This window comes from Callospermophilus lateralis, chromosome 15 (genome assembly GCF_048772815.1).
Source record: "Callospermophilus lateralis isolate mCalLat2 chromosome 15, mCalLat2.hap1, whole genome shotgun sequence".
NCBI classification, from domain to species: Eukaryota; Metazoa; Chordata; class Mammalia; order Rodentia; family Sciuridae; genus Callospermophilus; species Callospermophilus lateralis.
Window position 1 is genome coordinate 77,111,053 of NC_135319.1, and position 24,806 is coordinate 77,135,858.

The following is a 24,806-nucleotide window of genomic DNA, read 5'->3' on the forward strand; positions in this document are numbered from 1 at the left end:
TATTATATTCCTAAATCAATGAGACTTAAGAATTCACTGGGTAACAACTGTACATTTTCATGTTCCAGTTTTGGTATGAGGGACAAAAGTTATACTCTAGCAAAAAAAAAAAAAAAAAGAGAGAGAGAGAATAAGGAATATTTTCCTTGTAGGTATATAATTCAGACATACACACACACACACACACACACACACACAAATTGCCAAAGTAATGTGTAATTTTTCTTTCAAAAATCCTAATTTACTATTGACTTATATTAGTACCCCATTAATAGAACCATATGCAAAACTCTCTAGGAAGTACAAAGAAAAAGACAAATATTTATAATTTTTTTTCAAATCAATCTGATAATTTTTAAAAGGAGTAGGTCAAGATCAACATAGCACTGAGCAATAAAAAAATGAGGTAAAAAGAAAAAGTTTAATCCAGTTTTATAAATCCTTCACATGATTAGGAAAGAAACATGAGGTTAACCCTCCTTAAACCATTTCTAATATCCCAGTTACTAATTAAAACAAATGGAATGAAATAAACTTGAAGTTTTTAACTAGAAAATATACAATAATCCAACAAAGATTCAAATACTTGTGTTTTCTCTTACCGTTGCTATTGAGTTAAGACTAATGGAGTATGGAAAAATTCCAAATGGTCTCATAGTTTATTAATATGAAAAGATTCTAAGGACCCAACACATCCAGTCTATTCCTTAAATAGCATCTTTTACATCTGGCCAGGAACGTCTTCACAAGTATTTAATGTGTTTATTATATCACTGTTATCAACCACTTGCTCATACAACCAATAAATATTTCTTGAGTACTTACTACATGCCAACACGGCTGAGGTTTTAATAACCACACCACAGGGCCCATGAATGGCCCTTGGGAATTCTAAGCAGCCTTTCAACCCACCCCATTTCCTGCTTCCCAGATCCAACTGGATCTCTTCCCCTGATGGGGCTCAGAAAATCATACGCCGAAGTATGGTTTTGGTATGCTGAGCAATTAAAATCAATCAGAAGCCCCTGAAAGATGCTTTCGGACCAAGTACTTCCTAATTTTTGTTTCTTTCTTGATCCAATTATAGGGAGGGGTTCTCTAGAATTCCCTTATTTGACTGAAGAAACTTCTAGATTTGATCTTAGCTAAAAGGCCAAGAAGCGCTAAGAAATTTTTTTCCAAAAGAAATGCAATGGTCTTTAAACCTCCCCAACAATCTCACTGAATAATCAGGGAAGATAAGCCACCAGAGGAGACTGGGAGTCCTCACCATGTCCAGACAGACTTTTGATCCATTCTGATGGTAGCTCCCACAGGTTATCTGTGTGTCTTGCTATATGCAGAAGACACTCTGTTTCCAGTGAAGTTCTGCCCTGCACCTAACTTCCCAGAGACCAGAGGCAGTTTGTCCCAAGCTACTGACTATTCTCTAGACTTACTAACAATCCCCTAAATGTCATTTACTATACTCAAAATTGCCACATCCCCCTTTCTCTCCCCATGAAGATCTCAATTCTCGCTGGGTCATTGGGTAATTACCCTCCTGTGATGCCCAATATACATTAATAAACCCACATGCCTTTTTCTCCTGTTAATCTATTGTCAGTCTATTCCAGGAAGCCTTTGGAATAGAGGGAAAATCTGCCCTGCCCCTCCTCCCCATTCACTCTGGGTCTAAGGCAGCCTCCCCTATTTACAAGCTCCTCTGAGAGCAAAAACTCCTCTTAAGTTTTTTTTGGTTTTTTGTTTTGTTTTGTTTTGTTTTTTAGTTGTTGATGGATCTTTATTTAATTTAGTTGGTTATTTACATGTGGTGCTGAGAATCAAACCCCTTTCCTCACATGTGCTAGGCAAAGCACTCTACCACTGAGCTCCAGCTCCAGCCCCTTTCTTAAGATTCCTGACAATGATTTTCCATTTCAATAATTCACACCTATGTACTCAATAACTGACAAAAATATCAAACTCACTTCTCTTTGGACTATAAAACAAGGTCCCTGGCATTCATATTACAGAAAATGAGTCCTGGAAACATTGGCACCTCTGAACCCCATAAGTCAACCACATCAGTGACTCATGACCTGTCTTGCATGTAATAGAAGCTCATTAAGTATTAATCCCTAAAACTGGACTGCTCTTCCTCCATGGCACCGTTCACTGAAGCCTTCCATTCTCCCATCTGTCCTCAGTTTCCTTAACATTTAAAGATTGAAAACACAAACACTTCTCAAGACAAAGTCCCAGAGAAATCAAGGATTACTGAAGGGATCTACCTCCCCACTCTCATTCCAACAAACACCCCTGCCTCTCCCCACCTTGACAACAGTGTCCCCACCCTCACCTGCTGCTATTCAGTACATTTTCAGCCACATTGGTGGCAAACATGCCCTTATGGACATCCCGTTCTTGAACAAAAAGGACGTAAGAAAGACGTCTGGCAAGCCATCCTCGGTGCCTGCAATGCAAAAACCATTTAGAAGAAAAGTACTCCAGAATACCAAAACTATTAAGTTTTTTCTCCCATTAAAAACAAAGCCTAATGTTCCCTATTCCAGAGAGTTAGGGTTCTCCTGTAACAAATTTTCCTTAGCGTTAATGCTTGAATAGTCTTACTTTGCTAAAGATAATCCTAATATTAAAACAAAAGAAAATTTGACTTTATTAATACCAATAAATGGCAAATACATTGAATGTAATATATGTAAGCTATTAAGCAGGTAATCTACATAGCTTACAGTTTTATCTATTGGCTATGAAAAGAAAAATTTGGAAGTTTTTTCTTTTTAATTATTATAATACTTCTTCTAAGAAAATCACTGACTCTCAAACTGAATTAACAAAGCTGATAGGATGAGAGACGTCAAGCATAACTAACATAGACATTAATATTTGTACTCATATTCTACATGCCCAAGAAACAGGCCCATGTTGGTCAGTGACAGAAACTACGAGGTATTTAGATGAGGTGAATAGAGATGAGGGGATGGGGACACGATTTTCAGAATAAGCATGCTGCATGTCTTCACCATGTAACGATTTGAAACCATTTTTTTTCTGATGATACAATGCTGCATTATCATTTCCTCCATAGTGATATATACAAAAGAATTCAAATAAGAATCCATTACACTATAAAGAACCCAAAGCCCTCACTTGAGGACTTCATGCCTCTTTTTCTTTTTTTTTTTTTAACTTTTTCTCAATCTTGTGAAAATGTAGCCCAGTACTTTTAGTGTTCATTCTGAAGTCTTCTTTCAGTAAGCATTTTCAGAATTATTACTAGAATATAGAGTCTCAATGAATTTCCTTTTCAACTGACTAGAAATACTATATGTGTGTAAGCAAGTACATATATGTAGGTGTGCATAAATGCATATGTATGTGTAAAGACAGTTACATTTTGCTTCATATAACACTAACTAAAAATCTATATAGGCAGCTTATTACACTGAATAGTTTCGTATTACCAAATCAATATAGCCAATACTATTTTCCTAACTTGCTTCCAACTGAGGGCAATAAACAAACCTTTTGAATTTATATGTACAAAGTCTATTTACATCAAGAAGAAAATAATATGCTCCTTATCTCAGGATCTTAACCCAGAAAAAAAATGCTTCGATGGTCCAGAGTCCACCCTCTTTCCTATAAATATAAATTAAACAGAGAAAACAGTAGCTCTGAATGGGAAAAATACATGTGTGAACTATGACTTTAGTTCTATTTAAAAAAAACAAAGCTTTAATATATATGCAGGTATTACCATTCTCATGTATGAACTTATCATCTAATTATGAATAGTAATATCAGAAAGGCTTCAAAAGTAAATATTTGACTTCTTGCATTAATTTTTTATAGAATTTCAACATTTTTCATCAGCTGAGTCTACTTATCTACTTCAGTGGCTACTCTTAGAATTGCAAGGAGCGCTAGTTTTGTTTGGCTATTCCATCTCTTGCCTTATAGACATTTACTAACCTTCCAACTCTCCTTCCTTATCCTATAACCTGGATTCATAGAAAACAAGTATCTTTTTCTCTCTCTCTGGCACTTAGTAGCCTGTGCTCATGTACCTAGAATTTGAAAGTACGAATTCTCAGAAATGTCCTAGGTAAATAAATCAAAGAAGATTTACTCAATAGAGAAAAGTATCTTCTAATACTCTACAGATTGACATATTTTAATAATTTATACTTTTTTGAAGTATTACATGGTGACAATAGCTAAGACAGTCAACCTATACCTCTTCCCAAATATTTCTCACATTTTGGCACACTTCATATGCAAAAATTAGTATACTAATAAGTTAAAGAACACTAGAAGAGATAACCACACACCCATCAACTCAGGAAGCTGAGGAAGGAGGATCCCAAGTTCAAATCCAGCCTCAGCAATTTAGCAAGACCTTCTGCAACTTAATGAGACCCTGCCTCAAAATAAAAAGGGCTGGAGATAAATCTCCATGGTGGAGCACAAATGAGTTCAATTTCCAGTACCAAAAAACAAACAAATAAACAAACAAAAATAAACAATAACAAAAAAAAATCTCATGTTCAATTCACTCTTGAAAATATAAATTCACCTAAAAGTATGTTAATGTATATTATGGAGTTTTTCTTTTGAGATTCATTAGCAGTATAAGAGAATTATTTTTACCTTGTGTGAGTTTCATTGATATAAATAACATTCCGTAAACCCAAAGATGGAATACTGGGATTGAAAAATTTTTCCTGTATAAAACAAAATAAATGTGGTCATAAATACACAACTGTATTGACAGTGAAAAGCTCACAGTACCAGTTCTTAATGAACTTTAAAATTCAAGCATAAAATTAGGTACTGCTTCAAAGGAGAAAATGTGCTTTATTGAAAAGAAAGTCAAGCCTTCAAAGAAAGTCAAGTTAAATATTTTTAAATAAATATTTAAACCAAAGGAAATAGTGCCTCTTTCCTACTTATACCATTCCTTACCTCCATCCAAAAAAAAAGAGCTAGTTAGAGATAATGTAAGTCACTCATAGGGAAGTCAGGGATTTCACTGTTCCCAAGATACAAAAGAACCATGCTAAGTACCAAGCAGGAATCGTTAGATTACTAAATCTCCCAAAACATAACAATTATTACCCCCCTTCTATAAGTTAGAAAATTAAGACTGGTGGGAGGTTAGGATTTCATCTTAGATCTTGTTCTGAAAAATACGGTCCCCTAAAATGACAGTCACTTATGAGAAAATGCACATCTACAGGTCACCCTCTGTACAGGTGCTCCTGAAAATAATCCAAAGACAGCGCTGTTGAAAAGATAAAGTCTGTATCTTTACCAATGTGAGCAAAAAGGTAAATATGCCACAAATAAATGCTAAAATAACATGGCATACACTCAACCAAATATGTAAAAAAATGTTTAAGTGAAACCTCTTTAAAGAAAAGGAAAACAAGGGCCCGGTGAGGTGATGCACACTTGCAATCCCAGTGGCTCAGGAGGCTGAGACAGAAGGATCACTAGTTCAAAGCCAGCTTCAGCAACAGCAAGACACTAAGCAACTCAGTGAGACCCTGTCTCTAAATAAAATACAAAATAGGGATGGGGATGTGGCTCAGTGATCAAGTGCCCCTGAGTTCAATCCCCAGGACCACAAAAAAAAAAAAAAAAAAAGAAAAAGAAAAACAGAATTTCCTTTTATAGCAAATATTTAAAAGTTAATAAAAATATAAACTAGAATATAAAAGTTTTCAAACAAATTTTTATTTTAAATAAACATGGTAATGAATCCAAGATCAAGTTCAGCTTCACCAGTTCAGCAAAAATTGATTACCTATACATTCTTTCCATCTACCCACTCTACACCATCATTAACCACCAAGTAGTAGAAAATTAAGACTGGTGGGAGGTTAGGATTTCATCTTAGATCTTGTTCTGAAAAATACGGTCCCCTAAAATGACAGTCACTTATGAGAAAATGCACATCTCTGACTTAAGAACACACTGCAAATTGTAGTTAAGGTATTGTTTTGGTCCAATATTATAGTTAAGGTATTATTTTGAATAAGCATTCAAAATTAGATTTAGATGAAATTCCAGCTCTCAAAAGAAAATACACATGACCTTCTCTTTAAATCTTTATTTCTACTATCCTATGAATCTGAACTGGTCTGTCTTCTAGACTGGAAATTTCCATGAGCCTTTAATTCTACCAAATTCTTACAATAAGGCACTTGGTTGAGAAGCAGCAATATTTATAAGGAGATATTCTTGAGCAGACCTGAACATTTAATGTGAACTGCTTGAACCCACACAAATCACTCCAATGTTAGTAAATCCCTTTATACCAGACTCAGGATTCTAATTTGTGCCAAGCCAACCCTGAGAAGAAAATTCACACAGCACAGTTAGCTATTCACACAGGTTATAAGCAACCTCTATAAATGGCAGGCACTTAAGTGGGAGGGAGAGCTTACCATCCAGATACACCTTCTAAAAGGTGACTCTACTGTCTTAGTGCACAGTAACATGAGACCTACATTCCCAGGCTAGCTCACCCTTCTACCTTTCACCCAGTCCCCACTTCTAAAATACTATACTAGAACGTGAAAGGTATTGCCTGGCTTACATTTTTTTTCCCACTAAAATACAAAAAAACAAAGCCAAGCACACTCTTTCTTGAATCTTCATCCTAACATTTTAGTGACTGCATGTATCATAAATCCAACATACAGATCTCAGAAACAGAAATTTAGCCAAGGCCAGGAGCAAAGCCACAGCTTCAACTTCTGATTCTGTCCCATTATGTCACTTCCATCTTGCTAGAATTTTAATGCTGTCATAAAGTTCAATAACTGGAAGGTAGTATATCAATGCTCCTACCAACAACCTGGAAGAGTCCAAGTAAGATCTAGATTTCCTCCTAAAATTATATTAAAACATAAAAAGAACAAGAATAGTGACTAGATTAACTATAGGACCAATATTTATTAAATAGTGAAAGAAAAATTAAGTCAACTTCTTTAGATATAATATTTTGTTAATAAACATGGATCTCAATTCTCAAAATGAGTTAAGCCCATTAAAACCAAACAATAAAAATTCACACAAAGTTGAACATCTGTCACAAATTTCACTCTATTTATTAAAGACCAACAAGCAGGAATGTACTTACCCAGCTCTGAGGCGTGCAAGAATAACAACATCTTCCAACAAAGGGTCTTTTCCGGCTCATTAAGCTTTCTTTCCATTTTAAGGTTGCGGATCTGAAGACGGTAGGTCTAAAGCCACACTCACCCTAATAAATATTAAGGAAAAATAGAGTCTAAATGGCAAGAGAACTATACTTGTCTACTTGATCTCTAAAACAAAGATATTTCCATGAGAATAGAAACTTATGACATATTCTCTCTTGGTAGTATAATTATGTGTCTTATGTAGTGATTTTCATTTATGGTTTTCCCTTTAAGGATTAACGCTTGAAAGAAAGCTTGCCACATAAACAAAAGTTGATTACTTAAGAACAGTAACAGTTGCTAACAATCATTGCATATTCAATGCAGCATCTAAAACTTTAAAACTATAGGGGTCCATCAATGGATGAATTGATAAAGAAATATGAAATTCTCTCTCTCTCTCTCTCTCTCTCTCTCTCTCTCTCTCTATATATATATATATATATATATATATATATGAATGAATATTATGCAGCCATTACAAAGAATGAAATTCTGTCACTTTCAGCAACCTGGATAAGCCTAGAGGACATTGTGTTAAGTGAAATGAGCCAGGCATAAAAAGACAAATATTGCATGTTCTTACTTATATATGCAAGCTAAAAGAGCTAATCTCAAAGAAGCAGAGAGTACACAGTGGTTACCAGGATGGAAAGGCTGGGGCAGGGGACAGTAAAGAAAAGCTGATTAATAGGTACCTGTGTGTTGAAATAGTACACTGCATCCCATGAACATGCATAATTACTGTCACTTAAAAATTAAAAATTATAACTAACATCACTAATAAAAAAATTTAAATAATGTAGATCAAAAAAACCAAAGTTGTAGAAGGTCAAAGGGACTCTGGCCAGGCTTCGCAGCGGACATGTGTAATCCCAACATCTCATGAGGCTAAGGTACAGGATTGCAAGTTTGTGGTCAGCCTGGGGCAACTTTGCAAGATCCCAAAACAAAAACTAAAAAGGACTGGGGATATAGCTCCATGGCAGAATACCCCTGGGTTCAAACCCCAGTACAAAAAAAAGGGGGGGGGTGGATTTTGACAACAGGATGAACAAATCAGACTCCTAGATCCCTATGCTGACAATCCACATTCCTCCCACAATAAAACCTCAGGCCTGACATAGCAAACAAGTTGTTTTATGGTTTAGAATGTTTCATTTTAAATGGAAAACTTAAAAACACTTAATTATCTATCAAGAGAGTTTAATGCCTGAAATTTAAATGATAGCTACATTGCTCAATTAGGGTCAAACCCTACTCTACTATTAAACTTTTTCTCTTTGAGTTCATTATTTACTCAAATCTCACTGCATAAATTTTTTTATTTTTTATTTTTATTTTTTGCTACTGGTGATTGAACCCAACCTACATCCCCAGCCCCCATTTTTTAATTTTGAGACAGTGTCCCGATAAATAGCTGAGGTAGACCTCAAACTTGGAATCCTCCTGCCCCAGTCTCCCAAATACCTGGGATTATAGGCATCCACCACCATGCACATTTTCACTGTATAACATTCTTAAAAATAACTCATAGAAAAACATCTTTTTATAAGGCAGATACTGTTTGAAATTATATTTAAAATATGCTATGTTATGTTAAAATAGAGAAAATAATAAAAGAATATGTAGGCTTTTTAGACTGGATTTATACAATCTCCTATCTTTAATTTTTTAAATGTACTTCTGTTATAATATTTGTGCTTATTACATACAACTTATGGAAAGTAGATACCAAGAGAAGGAAAACAAAATCCTTTTAATTACACTACCCAAAATAACTACTAGGATCTTCCCTAGGCAAATGTTTTGCTTTTTAATATAATCAATGTATTTCAACTATTAAATTTTTTCTTTAATAATACCATAAAAAATGTTAAGTATTACTACACTTTATAAACATAACTTCTAATAATTAGTTTCTGTAGTCATTAGTCTCTATTTTTATATTTTGTTGCTGTCAATGTTCCTTTATTCATAAACAATACTGAAATGAGAATTCTTAGGTTGAATGCATTTATCTCTTTTCTTAAACTTACCAATTCCTCACTTGTGTGTTTGCATCGACCAAGGCTGTATTCTGATGAATTTGGCAGATAAGAAACATCTATTGTGCCAAGGCTCAATGCAGATTCATCCATGTCATAAAGTGTAGCTCCCAAATCATGTGCTAGAAAAATATACACCTTTTTAAAGAGGAATCTAGAAAATAAATACAAGAACTCAAAACTGACTTCTACATTATTTTGTTCCATAAAAGGGTATCCAATGAACTGGTGGGCTTCTTTGCTGAGTCAGGGTAAAAATTGCCCTTGATGTGTTCATATTTTCAGGCTGTCCTGACTGTTGCAGCGGTGAAGGATGGGGCACGGATCAACAATTGTATCCTAAGACTTCCTGAATACTGAATACACAGACTTTCTGAAAAGAACAGTTATGAACACTTAATTGCGAGGGTAAATAAGAACTTACTACAAGTATGCAACAAATAATTATTTCATTTTATTTAATAATTGAATGATTCCTGGGAGAACAAAGGCATGAGTTAGTTTTAATTAAACATGTTACATGTATGCACACAAGATTTTTTAAAACTATAAGCTGGGAATTCTTACTCACACCTACCATGCAATGTAAAATGGATAAAGGCAATTATAGCACTTTTAAAGTTTCCCACTTAAACTAAAGTGAGCTTCTTAATTAAGAAGTGAGCATCTTAATTTCTTATGATGCTTTAAAATAAATGTTTCCACTTTAAATACATTTACAAAACTGTAAAGGAAAGACACCATTTAGGAATATCCAAATTATAAGTTTTCATCCTTTTCAACAAGGCTTTTCCTATCCTAAGGGAAAACATTCACTAATATTAATGTAAAATATAAAATTTTTATAACTTAATATCTATTCCCTATTTTAGCTTTTAGCTACTCTCATCTGGCCTTAGATGATTCCCCAAAAATCCTGAAAGATCACCTCCAGATAACAATATTCTTTAGAAGGCATATTCTGATTTCTTTACAACTCACATATATATTTGCTACAATTAGTATTATCCTCAAAATAACTACACATGCCCTTAACAATATAATGTATGGAACTATCTAAGGTAACAAGCCAGGGGAGAGAATAGTAAAGCAATGCACCTGGGATGAAAAATTCTTCTGTGATACAAAAGAAAAATTCAGCACTCAGCTATCAGTTTCCTCTGCAGAATGTCCACACAACAGGAGAGCAAGCAGCTGCCTGAGAAAAGAAGTGATCAGGAGATGAGGAGAGGAAAAAGACTAGTGCTAATATGAAGTCCATGCTATGCTCCTCCTCCCTCCCCACTGGGTTTACCCAAGGTCAAGGAGTTAAAAAAAAAAAAAAGGATCCTAAAGGCGTCTGGCGGCTAGGCTGAGGCGAGTCAACCAGAGAATCTGTAATGGACAGGGGCAGGATGGCCGCTTTGATGTTTAAATCCCCCACTGCGTACCATATGTGTGGATTTGGTCACATTAGTTAACTTCTGTGCCCTCGTCTCTCCATCTGGAAAATGGGAATAATACCATACCATCTAATTTGGGTTGCTAGAAGGACTGAATCCCACACACAAAGCGTCCAGCACGGTGTGCGACACACAGTGACCACTCAATCACTGGTGGCTGCTGTTATCGGATTACCTCCAGTGCCAGCAGCTCTCTGAGCATCCCGGCTGCCTCAACGTCCGCACTTGACGCGATGGCGGGCGGCCCCGGACTCTTCAGCAGGTGCTTAGGGCACTGAATGCATAAGGACTTCCTCCCCCGCAGGGACCCAGTGCCGCAGCCTGGTCTCCCAGGAAGAACTGTGCTGACCCCTCCCCGGCACGAGCCCGGCCCATTTCTCAGGGAGAACGCAGGAGCTGGGAGGAGGACGGGGTCTCAGACCTCCCGGAGAGTGCCAGGCGTTGTGCTAGGTCCGGGGAGAGGGGCGACCACGCACCTGTCCCGAGGCTGGCGGCCGAGCAGCCTCTCGTAGCCCTCCCGCCCCAGCCGCTCCACCCCGCAGTTTGGCTCCAGCTGCTGCAGCTGCCTGCACTTCAAGTCTCGGCCAGAGCCTGCTGCAACGTCGCGCCCTGATGACGCGCCCGGCGCGCAGCAGTGACGTGATGGTGGTTGGTGCCCGCGACCAGCGCCAGGGGGCCGGCCTGAGCGCTGCGGGCTGGCCCGAGGGCCTTACGCGCGCGTGCTGTGACTACGCGTGGCTCCAAGAGTGAGAGCTGGACACGCGAGAGTGGAGCGTGCCTAAACAGATGGTTACGGTACCGGGGCTGTAAGTGTGTGAGAATGTGAGTGTCTGTGTGAGTGTGCACGTGCACGCACGCGCGCTCATCCAAATCAGGGAACGCAGCTAATCAGGGGACTCCCCAGCTGTTGGGAAGCAGGTGGGTTGTATGGTTTCATGTATGTGTGTGTGTGTGTGTGTGTGTGTGTGTGAACTGCCCTTTCTTGCAATCTGAAAGACTATGCAGAATTTAATTTGGGAGAGGCAGGGATTTGCAAAAGGCTACATTGTATAATTTCTGTGAGAATAGCTGAGCCTCTAAGAAGGAAAATGAAGAATGAAAAAAAAGAAAATAAACCTTGAAAGATACAAAGGCTCCATTCCGCAGAAGGATACATTTTTCCTTTTAAATGTATTGCACAGAATGGTGAACATAGTATTATGCTATGTTCACCATAGGATTTTCAAATGTATGTTTCAAATGTTCTCGCCACACACACACACACACACACACAGATGGTAAGTATTTGAGATAATAGTATGTTAATTAGCTTGATTTAATTACTTCCCATTATATTCATAAAACATCACTTTGTGCCTCAAATATATATAACTATGATTCGTCAATTTACTATTAAAATATTTTTTTAAAAAGACAGCTTAAAGAAATCTGAAGCAAAATTTGGCTTACTTGAGCTGTTTAAACAAAACAACACTGAACAGGAAAAGGCTCTTTCACAATATTTGTCATGCCATTGGTAAAGCCAATGGTTATCAAGAGCATAGCAATTTAGAAAGAAAAAGATAACCTTTTACTTGCACTCAAGCAACAAACAACTAGAATCTGGAAGTGCAAAGATGATTAAGACATAGTCTCTGTCCTCAAGCCACTTGTCCCTCTTGCACACACAAGCTCTAATACTCAAATCTCTGTGCACATCAACCCCAATCAAAAAACATCCACAGCTCCCTAGAGTCCAAATGCCTGAACCTGGCATATTATGGCCTGCCCAGAGGGGGCCTCTACTTCTCCCACTGCTCTCCATCAGGACCCCCCTACCTCTCTGATGTTTCCTAAATAAGCCATGGGCAGTGATGCTCCTCATTCTGCTCACACCATTCTACCCCAAATTCTATAATTCTTTCCTGAACTAATTCTCCAATCCTTCCCTTATCACTCCAACCTTCAAAGATTACAATTCCTGTGAAACAAATCTCACAAATTTACTCTGGCATATCTTGGGGTTTTTATCAATCTGTGTCAGATTTCCATAAGATTACAAATTAGTCATGTCAATGATTTGCCTCAGTCTCCTAGTTAATATTATAATACTTTAGTATAATAAAGTGCTCAGTAAACACTTGTTGAAACTGAGCAACAAGAAAAACAAGAATTCCTCCTCTTGCATTCTCTGCTTCTATTTATAAATCTATCTGAAAATGCAAATATTATTCTCTTTTGAAACAACCCTTGAGGCTGGAGTTGTAGCTCAGCAGTAGAGCACTTGCCTTGCACATGTGGGGCACTGGGTTCGATCCTCTGCACCACATAAAAATAAACAAATAAAATAAAGACATGTTGTCCATCTATAAATACAAAAAAAAAAAATTTTAAAGAAACAACCCAAAGCAGCAGGAATGTGTATTCATATTTTTAAAATATTTCAATCTTGAGGTAAAAGACTCTGTTTTTATTCAACCCCAATAGTACCTTAGCAACAAGCTCAAGGCTAAATACTATATTTTAACTAGAATAAGATGAATTCTAATCCCATAATTTCATGGAATTTTATATGCCGAGTATTGGTCCCTGAAAAAAGAAAAAAAAAGTCAGGGAGGACAAAGAAAAGCCTTAGGGTTTGAATTATTGCTAAAAAGAAAGTAACACAAAATGAAGTAAAGAAAGCACCAGAGGAATTTCAAAATGTAAGCCAGAAGGGAAGATTGTCTTACCTAAAATTCCTTTGTAGGCCACTCTTCTGTAACAACCATTGCACAAGGGTGACTCTACTTGTAAATGTGGATTGTCATGCTAGGTATTGCAGGTTACTTAATGAGAATTGTTTTTGGAAACAGGTGACACCCTCAGCAATCTATTTTATCAACAGAACAATAATTTTATTGTAATCTAGTCTAGCCAGCCAATATGAAGCAGCAGGACTAAATTTATTTTCCTGCCTAAAACAAAAACAACAACAACAAAAAAAACCAGGTAAATATAAAACAATGGCTTTCAAACATTAGGCATCATGGATCTGTTTGAGACAACAGTCCCTAAGGGAAGGGAAACGAAGTAAGCTGAATCCTATGATTGCCTTGGTTTATCACCTAGACAGTTTCCAGGCTGCAGAGAGCAGAATTCAGGAAAACCTCCTTCAATTAAGGAGATGGAACTGGGAGACCAGGCAGGCTATAGCAGCTGAAGCTGGAAGTAGAGTATCAGAGAAGAAAAAGAGAGAAGGAACCATGGAGATGTGCAGACTTTGCTCCAGCCTTTAGCTGACTAGCATATAGGCCAGGGAAGAACATATAAATGAGAAGAGAGAACCAATTGCCAAAGCTTACACAAAGCAGGGAATTATTCCTGTTTCCACAAGTCAGAGCATAAAGATGCTCAGTGATCATACAGGACCACGAATAGTGCCCAACCTGGTATTTCGGCTGGGAAAAAAAAAAAACAAAAAACTCATAATTCATGATGCAAATGGTCTTGCCTCAGTAGCAGGACAAAATTAACCGTGCAATAAGTGCTACTCTGATCCTAGTTAACAAAGCATAACAGTCAGCCCCCAAAAGGTTCAAACTATTTCAAAGAGAAATCCAGAATAAAGAACACTTATAGGAAATCAAAAATATCTAGTACTCAACAAAGTAAAATTTACAGTGGCATCAAAATGAAATGACCAGTCATGCGAAAAGAAGCTTCTGCCTCCAGCCTAGTGAAGAGAGGTGAAAAGAATCAGTCAATTAGAAAAGTCCCAGGAATGACATAGATTATAGAATTAAGTAGATAAGGGCATTTTGAAAATGATTATAACTATATTCAATATGTTCAAGGAAATAAAAGAAAGACATTGAGTGAGCATGGTACATAGAGACAGGAAGATATTTATTTAAATACATCCAAACCAAACATCTAGAGATGATGAAATTAGCATCTGATATTTTTAACACACACATATGACATTTGTGTAGAAGATTAAACTTAATTACCAAAAGAGAGAGTGAAGAACTCAAAAATGTTATGATAGAAACTATCTGAAATGAAACACTGAGGGAAGAAAATGAGCAAAAATAAAACTGAACCAAGTATCAGTGAACTCAGTATACAAGCAATTGGTGTCCCTGGATGAAAGGGAAAATATGAGGTGAGAAAGATGGGGGAGAATAGAAAGAAATAATTGTCTAATGGAGGAAAATTTCTAAATATGATGAAAACTATAAATTCATAATGCAAGAAACTCAACAATGTAAGTAAAAATGAAGAAAAAATTCTGCTAAGGAATATCACCATCAAATTACCTGAAGTCAGCAATAAAACCTTAAAAAGCAGTCATGGATTTAAAAAGCCATTGTTGTATAGAAGAACAACAGATAAGAGTGACAGCAGACTTCTCATCAGAAATAGGCAAACCAGAAAATAGTGGAGCAGTTTTTTATAATACTGAATGAAAATAAATCAATATAAAATTCAGACACACACACGGGCACACACACATACATTCGTATATATGTATGGATATATATGTATATAATTCAAAATAAGGCAAAGACATGTTTTGACACACAAACATTAAAATAAGTCATCACTGGAAGTCTCCCCCTAAAAGAAATGTTAAAGTTCTTCAGGCAAAAAGAAAATGTTATTATATGAAAATCTGAATCTATGCAAAGAATTTGAGATCTTAAAAGATAAATATGAAAATAAATAATTTTCTTATTTTTAAAACATTTTATAAAAGACAAGTACAACAAAATTAAAAACAATATCTTGTGAGGTTTTATAACATTTTTTAGAAATAAAATATATGACAATAGCAAAAAGACTAAGAAAGACAGTAGTAGAGAAGGGATTTGAGCTACACTGTTCTCATACTATTCCCATTCAACTCATTCTTGCCAATAATTGTCACTGTCTTCAACAGATTTCCTTCTAGAATGATCCAGACTCATGGGGGATCAAAACTTAATCTGTTCAAATTGCTACAGATCCACATTTGTGTAGTAGCATTTCTCTGTAATAATCTTGTTAATTAATTTGACTTGTCACAATCCAAATGGTAAAGTCAGTATGATGGTTCTTAACGTAAAATATAACAATTAGTCTATCAAAATCTTTTAAAGGCAATAGTCTGATTGATTTATCCTTTTTGGACCCATGTTCTTATCATCATCTTTTCTCTAATCTGCTTTATTTATGTAGTCAATAAAAATGAAACAGCTACTTCATGTCCATCACTCTGTAGATACCACATTGAACAATTGAACAAGACAGCATAGTCCCTTCCTCCACAGATTTTTTTGTCAGTTATCCTTTTTTTTTATTAGTTGTGTAAAACATTACAAAGCTCTTGACATATCATATTTCATACATTTGATTCAAGTGGGTTAGGAACTCCCATTTTTACCCCGTATACAGATTGCAGAATCACATCAGTTACACATCCACGTTTTTACATACTGCTATACTAGTGTCTGTTGTATTCTGCTGCCTTTCCTATCCTCCACTATCCCCCCTTCCCTCCCCTCCCCTCCCATCTTCTCTCTACCCCATCTACTGTAATTCATTTCTCTCTCTTGGTTTTCCTCCACAGATTTTGCAGTCTCGCATACTTACTTTACTCCTGCTTCATAATTATTTCCAAAAAGGTACAAAAACCAGCATCAAGTTCTTCAGTCTATGGATTCTAGAATCCACTAGTTATTTTGGAGCAGGCTCTGAGAATTTACTGCCCCATACCTATTCCTTGTCTCTGATTTTGTTCTGGGTGATCTCCTATCTAGCTCTGAGGAAAGAATGCATGACGATATCTAAACCAATGGTGATCCTCTTTTTCCCTAATATTGCAGCTGTTTCTGTAGCCAGAACAGTCATATGACCCAGTTCTGGGCAAAGAGAAAGGCCAACTTGAAGACTTCTAGAACTTTTCTTTCCGAGTAACAGGGAACAGACACGGCAGTCACTGACTGCTGCTTTCTCACTTTCTTCCCCTCTTGCCGTGTGACAATGACCATAACCAACATCATCGATCATGCACCTCTGAATTTTATCCACTCTCTACCTATTTAAGCCACTAGAATATGGTCTTCTGTGATTCTCATGCAAAAGCATTTCTAAATCATATTTAATTTTGAGTACAGATCTTACTGCCGGAATGACTCAAAAATATAAAAAAAATAAAGAGAAAGCTTAGAAATAGTCCCTGCCAATGCCATGCTGAGAGATGGCAATGGAAAGAAACCTTATCTTTTAGAAAGGACCTTAGATCAGAAGGGATTGGAACTTCTCTGGCTCTCTTTTACCATGTTTGTGGCAGAACAAAGGCTTCATTTTTACTGAAAGCTGCTTCATCAGGAAATTTATTAGTATATTAAGCTTTAAAATAGAGATATCAAAGAATGATTGGAATATTAGGTGTGGTACTGAGTGAAAATGTCTATAACTGCACCCATACTTGGACTGCAAATTGGACAACCCATATTACTTACACACACACACACACACACACACACATACACACATCAATCAGTATATATACCAATATGTGTATTGGGGTGTGTGTGTGTATAATCATAAATCAAATTTGAACAATTCTAATTCTAATTTGAATAGTTCAGAACAGTAAATAATGAATATCCTGCCTACTATAGAAAGCAGAACCATTCACAATCCTGCACCATGAAGAGGGTGCCCAACCTATGAGCCCAAACAACTACTCACTCAGCCTTGAGTTATTGCTCTCATGCTACAATATGTGATATTTTCTCTTACATATCTATTTGCTCCCAAGTCCTAAAGTACATAGAACTATGGCTTATAATAGTATAAACTTCCTGGGCAAACAGAACGGAAGATGAGGAAATTTCCCTCGTACCAAAGACAATTGTGGTAAGACGTAATGTCCAAAGAATGAACCCAACCACATCTAACTCATGTGCACACTGGGACAGGAGGCCCCTGTGAAGAGGCAGGTTGGAGCAACAGTCCCCTCAAGGTGGTCATCAAATATCCCCAAGCCAAACAGGAAGGGCTCCTCAGACTTTGGGGAGATCTGTGCTGGCACCACCTGCCAGATGGGGTATATAATTAGGCTCACCTCCCAGGAAGGAAGCACAGCAGGAACTGGGCAGAACTCTGGGCTTCTAGCTACCAGTGGTGCCTCAGGCAGGGTATGGATTTAGGGCAATTAAGAAACTAGCTAATATATCTTTTTTCTTAATCTGTTAGCTCATTCTTAAGGAATGAAAGCCATTTTCCCTTGTTTCAGGAGTGTAGCTAGTCTCCTTTGCTTTAAATCCAAAAGTCCATTAAGCCCTTGAGAGAGCTTGAGTACTTGCAAATAACAACCATTTTGTGATAGAAAACCAAAAAATGAGAAATTGTTTGCCTGGGGTCAGTAGCCTTTGTTTGGCCCTGAAGTCAAAAGAGATTGCTGTCTGAGAAGCAGGTAGGAATCTGCATGGCCTAGACCTGAAGAAGGGGACAGGGTTAAGGAGTAGTTGTGGTTTGGATGTGAGATCCCTCACATGTGAAGTTTGGGCCTTCCCTGGATCTACGTAGCTCACAGTAGCTAGGCATACCATTGAGAGACTGGAGCTTCATGTGTCTGGCAGGGCCCTGGCAAGGAGAAGTGATGAAGACCAGCCTGAACAGAGCCAAGCCTGGGGCAAGGGGCAGGGGGCAGACTCCCAAATTATCACTACTGGATAGCTAGGGAAACTTGACAAGAGGTATTTAAAGACAGATTGATTCAACAACATTCACCCATTCCCAACACTCTGACCAAGAGCCTGATCCATACCAGGCACCTTGCTAATTTCTGAAGATACAAGGATGAAGATTATGCATGGACCCTGCCCTTGTGGAATTGATAGTCTGATGGCCTATGGCGTGTAGAAATGGACAGCTGGAAGAAAAATGGGAACAAGTAAGAAAAAGAAGAAAAGTGCTAAACAAGGACTTCAAAAATAGCCTCTGTCACAGAGAATAGCAAAGGTCACTGACCTTAAAGTGGTGAGGAAGGGCCTCTCCATGGAAGGAGTCCATAGTAGGACTCTCCAAGAAGCCAACAGACATGCCAAAGCCCAGAGGATGAACAGAGCTTGGCAGAGAGTGAGAATTAAGCAAAGACCAGGATAACTGGAGTTGAGTAAAAGGAAAAGTAGCAGAGGGAGGAAGGGGAAAGCCAAGGTAGATCAGATAAAGCAGGACTTGTAAAGCCACAGTAAGAAGTTCATAAAAATAAAACTGTAGCATGTGACATAAAGGTCATGGAGGGATATGCATAGCCTTTACTTTGTAAGATTAGATAAGGAGGAATCAGGAAACAGAAGCCCAGGTGCTTCTTCATCAATCTGGAAGGAGAAGTGGATAGTGATTCAGGGGCCTACCTAGGGTCAGCCCTGGGGCAACTGGCAACAGAGAATATAGGTAGAAAGGAAGTACATTTGGTGAGCAACCCTTTATCCAGCACTTAGCATGTGCCAAGCACTATTATAAGTACTTTATAGGCATCATTTCAAGTAAGCCTGTGTCAGCCAGGAGCACGCAGAAAAACAGAGCCCATGCCAAGCAGTTCAGCTGAGGGATTCTAATCAGAGAACCATTGGAAAAGGTCATGGAAGAGATGAAAGGACACAAGGGGACCATGAGGCAACCCAGAGATAGCAACAACCCGAGATCACTCCCCCCCCCCCCCGTCGGGTTACAATGACAAAGCCAAGTGGGACAAAGGACAGGGAACTGTCCAGGAGGAACCTAAACCACAAAGTCATGTCCTGAAAAGAGGGGTCTACCCTCTTTCTGCCCTCCTTCTACTGATCCACCCTTCCTATTGATCAAAACAAGCATCAAGGGAGCCTGAGGCATGAGTTTATAGGATCACCCCCGCCCCCAAACATACTGTAGAGTAGGGAAGATTGGAGAGTGGGTCAGGAGGCAAAGAGGCAAATGCAGAACAATCCTTCCAACAGCCCTATGGATTTCCAACTATTGGTACTCCCAGTTTTCAGATTGGGGAACTGAGGAACCTGGAACGTTCCCGTGAATCTAGCAAGTGGCAGAATGCCAGTCTGAATTCAAATCAATGTGATTGTGGAACACAAGCTCATAGTGATATGTCATTTGGCCAGCCTACGAGGGAGCCTACTAGTTAGGGCTGAGCTGGAAGATCCTAAACCTAAAGAAACAGACCACACTGCGAAGACTCATTCTCCTGAGGAGCTGAGGGCACTAACATACAGAGGACAGTGGCTCAAGAACTGAGCTACTAGCAGCCAGTCCTCCTAGCAGAATGCCTGCGAACTCTGTGAAGGCTATGCCTCCAGCTCACCTGTTTCCAATCCCAGGACTGCTTCTGGCTAACCAGAAGGAGAAGATATTTAATCTGAGTCCCAGTGTTCTCATTCTGAAAATAGATTTGCTAATATCCATTTACTTATTGGGTTATTTTGAGATAAAAGAGAATAACCTACATCAAATAATTAGCACAGTACCTGCACATGGTAAGGTTTGCTAAATGATAGCTATTACTGTCACTGCTGTTAGAATTTGCTATGGATGTTGCCATAGTGTTTTTGGCAGCCCTCAGGGCTAGGCTGCCAAGACCCTGTGCTTGGAAAACTCACTTCTTGTAGAAACTTTGGGGGGAAAAATGAGAATCCTATTCTTTTGAGTTTGAATCCTGGCAAACATTTTATCCTAAAACCATTGAAACTCTTCAAACTCACACAAACCCTTAAGGGAGTTTCTGGGAAGCACATCTGTAGATCAGTTAGGATGGGCTAGGTATTGAATCAGTAACAAACATCTCTGAGTTTTAAGAAAACAAAGTTTATTTCTTGCAGATGCTATGGGTTAATGACAGATTATTGGTTTTTTTAATATTTATTTCTTTTAGTTGTACCTTTGTTTTTATTTATTTATTTTTATGTGGTGCTGAGGATCAAACCCAGGACCTTGCACACGCTAGGCGACCTCTACCGCTGAGCCACAACCCCAGAGCCGACATTATAGCGGCTCTGTCCATGAAGGTCATTGAGGGACCCAGACTGAAAGAAGCAACATGTTGATATGTCCTCTGTGGTTGCCAAGGCTGTGAAAAGGGAATATAGTAAACCTTGCACTTGCTCTTAATCTACATATCACTTCCACTCACATTTCACCGGCTAAAGTAATCATGTAAAGCAAGTGGGTAAGGAATTGTAATCCTACCATTCTGTATCCTGTCTACAATTCAAAATAAAATAAGTAAACATTTATGAACAGCACTTATAACTATCAGAACAACCTCAGGGACACTTTCAGGAATGCTGAGGGAAAGCAAAGGCCCTAATCTGAAAGGAAAAGATTTAGGAATTTCTATCAAGCCAGGCTACTCTGTATGATATCATGAGAGTTTTCTTCATTGTGCTCAGGAGGATTGCAGCACTGAAGACAGCGTGTCACTTAGCAAGACCTTTTGTTCCTAAATATTGCTTACGACCACATCCCTGAAAATCACCATGGGTTCTTGGAAGATATCATCTAAGATGGTTGGTGGAGCTGAGATGCTGACACAAATGGTACAGAAAACAACTCAGTGAGACCCTTGTCTTCTGGAAGAGGAACCCTAACATAACCCTAACCCTAACTTCTAACCCTAGAAGTCAGTGGCAAGAACTTTCCTACTGTTGTATAAGCTGATGTGAAATCATTGGGTATTGACATCTTACTGAGCGAGTCCAAGCTCTGAGTATCAGGGGCCAGGCCTTTCCTTGACTTTCACGATCCATGCCCTCCTGCGTTTCTTTCTACCCACCTAGATGTCTTGTTTTCTTGGCATCTTTTACTGGATCCAGGTCCTCCTTCATTCTCACCCTATTCTCTCTCCCTAGCACACGGGAAACTCAGGAAATTTTCCCATATCCCTTCTGGATCTTTTCCCACATTCAATCCAGAATAACTCAGCAATTTTACCTTATAAATCACTCTAAGCCCTGCATCCACTCATTTCCCTCTCCACCTGCACTCTTATCCAAACTGCCATCTTTCCCAGGAGGCAAAATGCTTACTCTGTGTGCACCTCATGTCTAGTTCTGACACCCACCATCCTTCCACACATGCCCTACCGCTTGTCAGCTGGCACAGTTGAAAATGCAGCATGGATCATGCCAAACACCCCCACCTCTCTTCCTCCTCCCCACTCCAACTGATTAAAATCCTTACAATTGCTCCTTACAGATTTTAGGACAAATTCTGAAGTCTTAAACATGGTCTCTAATGGCTAGCACAGTCTGCTCTTGCCAATGTCTCCACCCTCATCTCCTTCTATGCACCCTTTCTCTGACTTTAGCCACTCTACCTTGCTTTCAGTTCCTCAGGAAACAGAAGTCTGTTCTTCCCTTGCACAGGCTGCTTGCTTTGCTTACAAGGGTCTCCCTGACTATCTCCCTTCTTGTCTCCAATCCATGCTTTCAAACACCGCTCAAATCTCACTTCCTCCTGAAAACCTCTGTTGACTCTTCAATCGAAGTTGGGGCCAAAGTCATGAGCTTCTCTCTCATAGAATTTATCACAGTTACCATTAAAGCTCTTGGTTGTAGAATTAATCATTCTGTAGCAGTGTCCACTTTATGCTTTGAATATAGCCCTTGCTGCTTTGCCACTGCAACTTATTTTTTAAATGGACATGTTTCTTTCTCTTCCTCTCTCCCTAATTCTTCCTAATCTTCCTTCCCCATCCTAGGCAAAGTTATCTGTCCCTAAGTACACACTCATCATAGAAATGAAGTGATTCAGACTTTGGGGATGGTATTAAAAGATCTCAGAAATGACTATCTCCCAAATTAACAAGTGAATTATAACCCCAACAGAGATCATGTGGAATGTAGCCTTTGAGTCACCTCTTTAAGAGCCCCCTGTTCCGGTTGATGGACAGAATCACAGCCTTTGGGACAGGAGTCCCCTGTGTTCTCCTTCACTAGAAAAGCAATTTCCTTTTTCACTTTTCTCAAAACCGTGTCCTTGGTATTGAATTGGCATCAGGAACAAGGACCAAGGTTTTGGCAACAATTCGACAACTCTCCCTCTTAAATGTCGTTCTTGACTTCCCCCATTCCCTTCCCCTGCATGCCTAGCATGGAATCATGCCTTGATCAATAACAAAACAGATGTTCAATATCTGTTTGTCAAATGTCTAAAATACAACTACATAATGAAGAAGAATATGGAAGGCATTTGCAACTGCCAACTTGCCTGAGCAAGGGTAGCTCTGGGAAGTATTCAAGGAGGGATATGTAAATCATAGAATTGGGGGACTCAGGACCTTGTGAATCTTGGGGTGGTCATATACCCAAGCCTGACAAAGGAAGGCATCAGGTTTCCCAGGTGTCCTCTACTCCCATCCACTCCCTGGGTCAGAATCAAGGGGACAGCATTAACTGTGAAGGAGAATAGCAGCCCAGATCTCTGATGATGGCCAGCAATACATGGTGGGGATGCACTCTGTGTGACTGCCCCCATGGAGAAGAATGCCACAGTGTCAACTGGGCAGCACAGAAGCTGGGGGAAGCACACATGTGCCCACATACTTGAAGGAAGGAATTTGAAAACACTTGAAAGAAAGAGCTGGATATGCCTGGGGACAGGCTTTTTTTAAAAAAAACCTTTCCTCCCTCAGGATCAGGCTCTTTTTAAAAGGAAATAATAATCTAAGACAGTCTCAGCAATGCCAAGGTGCTAAGCAACTCAGTGAGACCCTGTCTCTAAATAAAATACAAAATAGGGCTGGGATGTGGCTCAGTGGCTGAGTGCCCCTGAGTTCAATCCCTGGTAGGAAAAAAGAAAGAAAGAGGGAGAGAGGGAGAGAGGGAGAGGGAGAGGGAGAGGGAGAGGGAGAGGGAGAGGAAGGGAGGAAATATTCTAAATGCAAAGTAACCTAGAACCTCAGTCATTCATCATTCAGTCTAATTAGGAGAAAGATTAATCTAAATTCAACTAAGGCTCACTTCTAGTAATTTCATTACTTTCAAGGGCATATAGAGGCTCAAAGATATTCTTTTAGAAAATGTATTCTCTTGAGTGTTCTAAACGCATTCTGTGTAACTGCCTTTGGCTTTTAACATACAAATTTCCCCAAAGAAAATATCTCCAAAGTAAAAATTTTTATCAACCCAGTTTCCAATTATCTAAATTGTCTGATATAAAACAAAACCTGAATATAAAGTCAAAACTCAGTTGACTGAGGTTTAACCTTGTCTATTCTAGCAGGCATTCATCATCATCCTACAGAGATAATCTCCACCTGAAAGTAAGTATGAGAGAACAGGCTCTCCATAACCCAGACCCTGGGGTGCGATTTCTTCTCTAGCTTCCTCCTGCACACCACTTGTTGGATGGATTGTGGAGCTTGATCCCTCGCTGTGTTAGGATGAATGACACATGCATTGCATTCCCACTGCACATCTAAGGTGCACTGTGAGATGGTAAAACATTGTAGTTAATTTTTTCCAGAGGCTCTCAGTTTTGGCCAATGTTCCTACTTCATCTCTAAAACCACTGGATACACATAAATTACACACACGAATTAGAGAATTCCTAGTAACCACTATAGGCAATGGAGGTGTTAAGTAAACATTAATATCAGTAATGTTGATTTTTCTCTAGGTGAGTTATAGGTGACATCCTTAGAAAATAGTCCATCTAAATTTCTAGGTCACCTGCTCATTAGCTGTTGAATAAACACAATCTAGACAAAGAGTAAATTATATCTAAAGCCCCATAAAGGGATTAAATCCTGGAATGCATGAAACTTTAACCTCCCAGAGATAAGGTTTAGTTGAATTTCAGCTTTACAGAGTTGTGACATGCCTAATGTACCCAGAGTAAATTTATTTTTATAGTGATAAAGGCTAGAAAAATAAAGTTACTTTGTTGATTAGTAGCCTCATTTTTTTTTTAACTACAGTAACTCTTAGCCAAATTCTAATTAAGCAGAGCTGGGATCTGGCTCCCCTCTGCATATGACCTGTAAATTCTCTTATTCACAAAACCAGAGGTAGCATGTCTAGGAATCCAGTTAATAATTAGGCATGTGCTTCAAGTTTACAACATGGGTACTGTTCAGACACATCCAAATGATA

General features: G+C 38.5%; 1 protein-coding gene across 5 annotated transcripts in view; it reads right to left on the minus strand.

Moving 5' to 3' along the window:
* Gpam (glycerol-3-phosphate acyltransferase, mitochondrial) overlaps positions 1-24,806 on the minus strand; it is a 56,511-nt gene that overhangs the window by 24,215 nt on the left and 7,490 nt on the right. Inside the window, exons 1-6 of one of the 5 annotated variants that reach the window (XM_076835057.1) lie at positions 16,303-16,566; positions 10,364-10,463; positions 9,257-9,387; positions 7,157-7,279; positions 4,657-4,730; positions 2,342-2,455 (exon numbers count right to left, since the gene is read on the minus strand). In XM_076835057.1, the coding sequence (XP_076691172.1) occupies positions 2,342-2,455; positions 4,657-4,730; positions 7,157-7,279; positions 9,257-9,358 (413 nt within the window). In that variant the 5' untranslated portion in view covers positions 9,359-9,387; positions 10,364-10,463; positions 16,303-16,566. Of the gene's footprint in view, positions 1-2,341; positions 2,456-4,656; positions 4,731-7,156; positions 7,280-9,256; positions 9,388-10,363; positions 10,464-10,882; positions 11,150-11,183; positions 13,389-13,418; positions 14,637-16,302; positions 16,567-24,806 lie in introns of those variants that run through there. The other 4 variants (XM_076835060.1, XM_076835061.1, XM_076835059.1 and 1 more) reach the window with 4 other exon arrangements.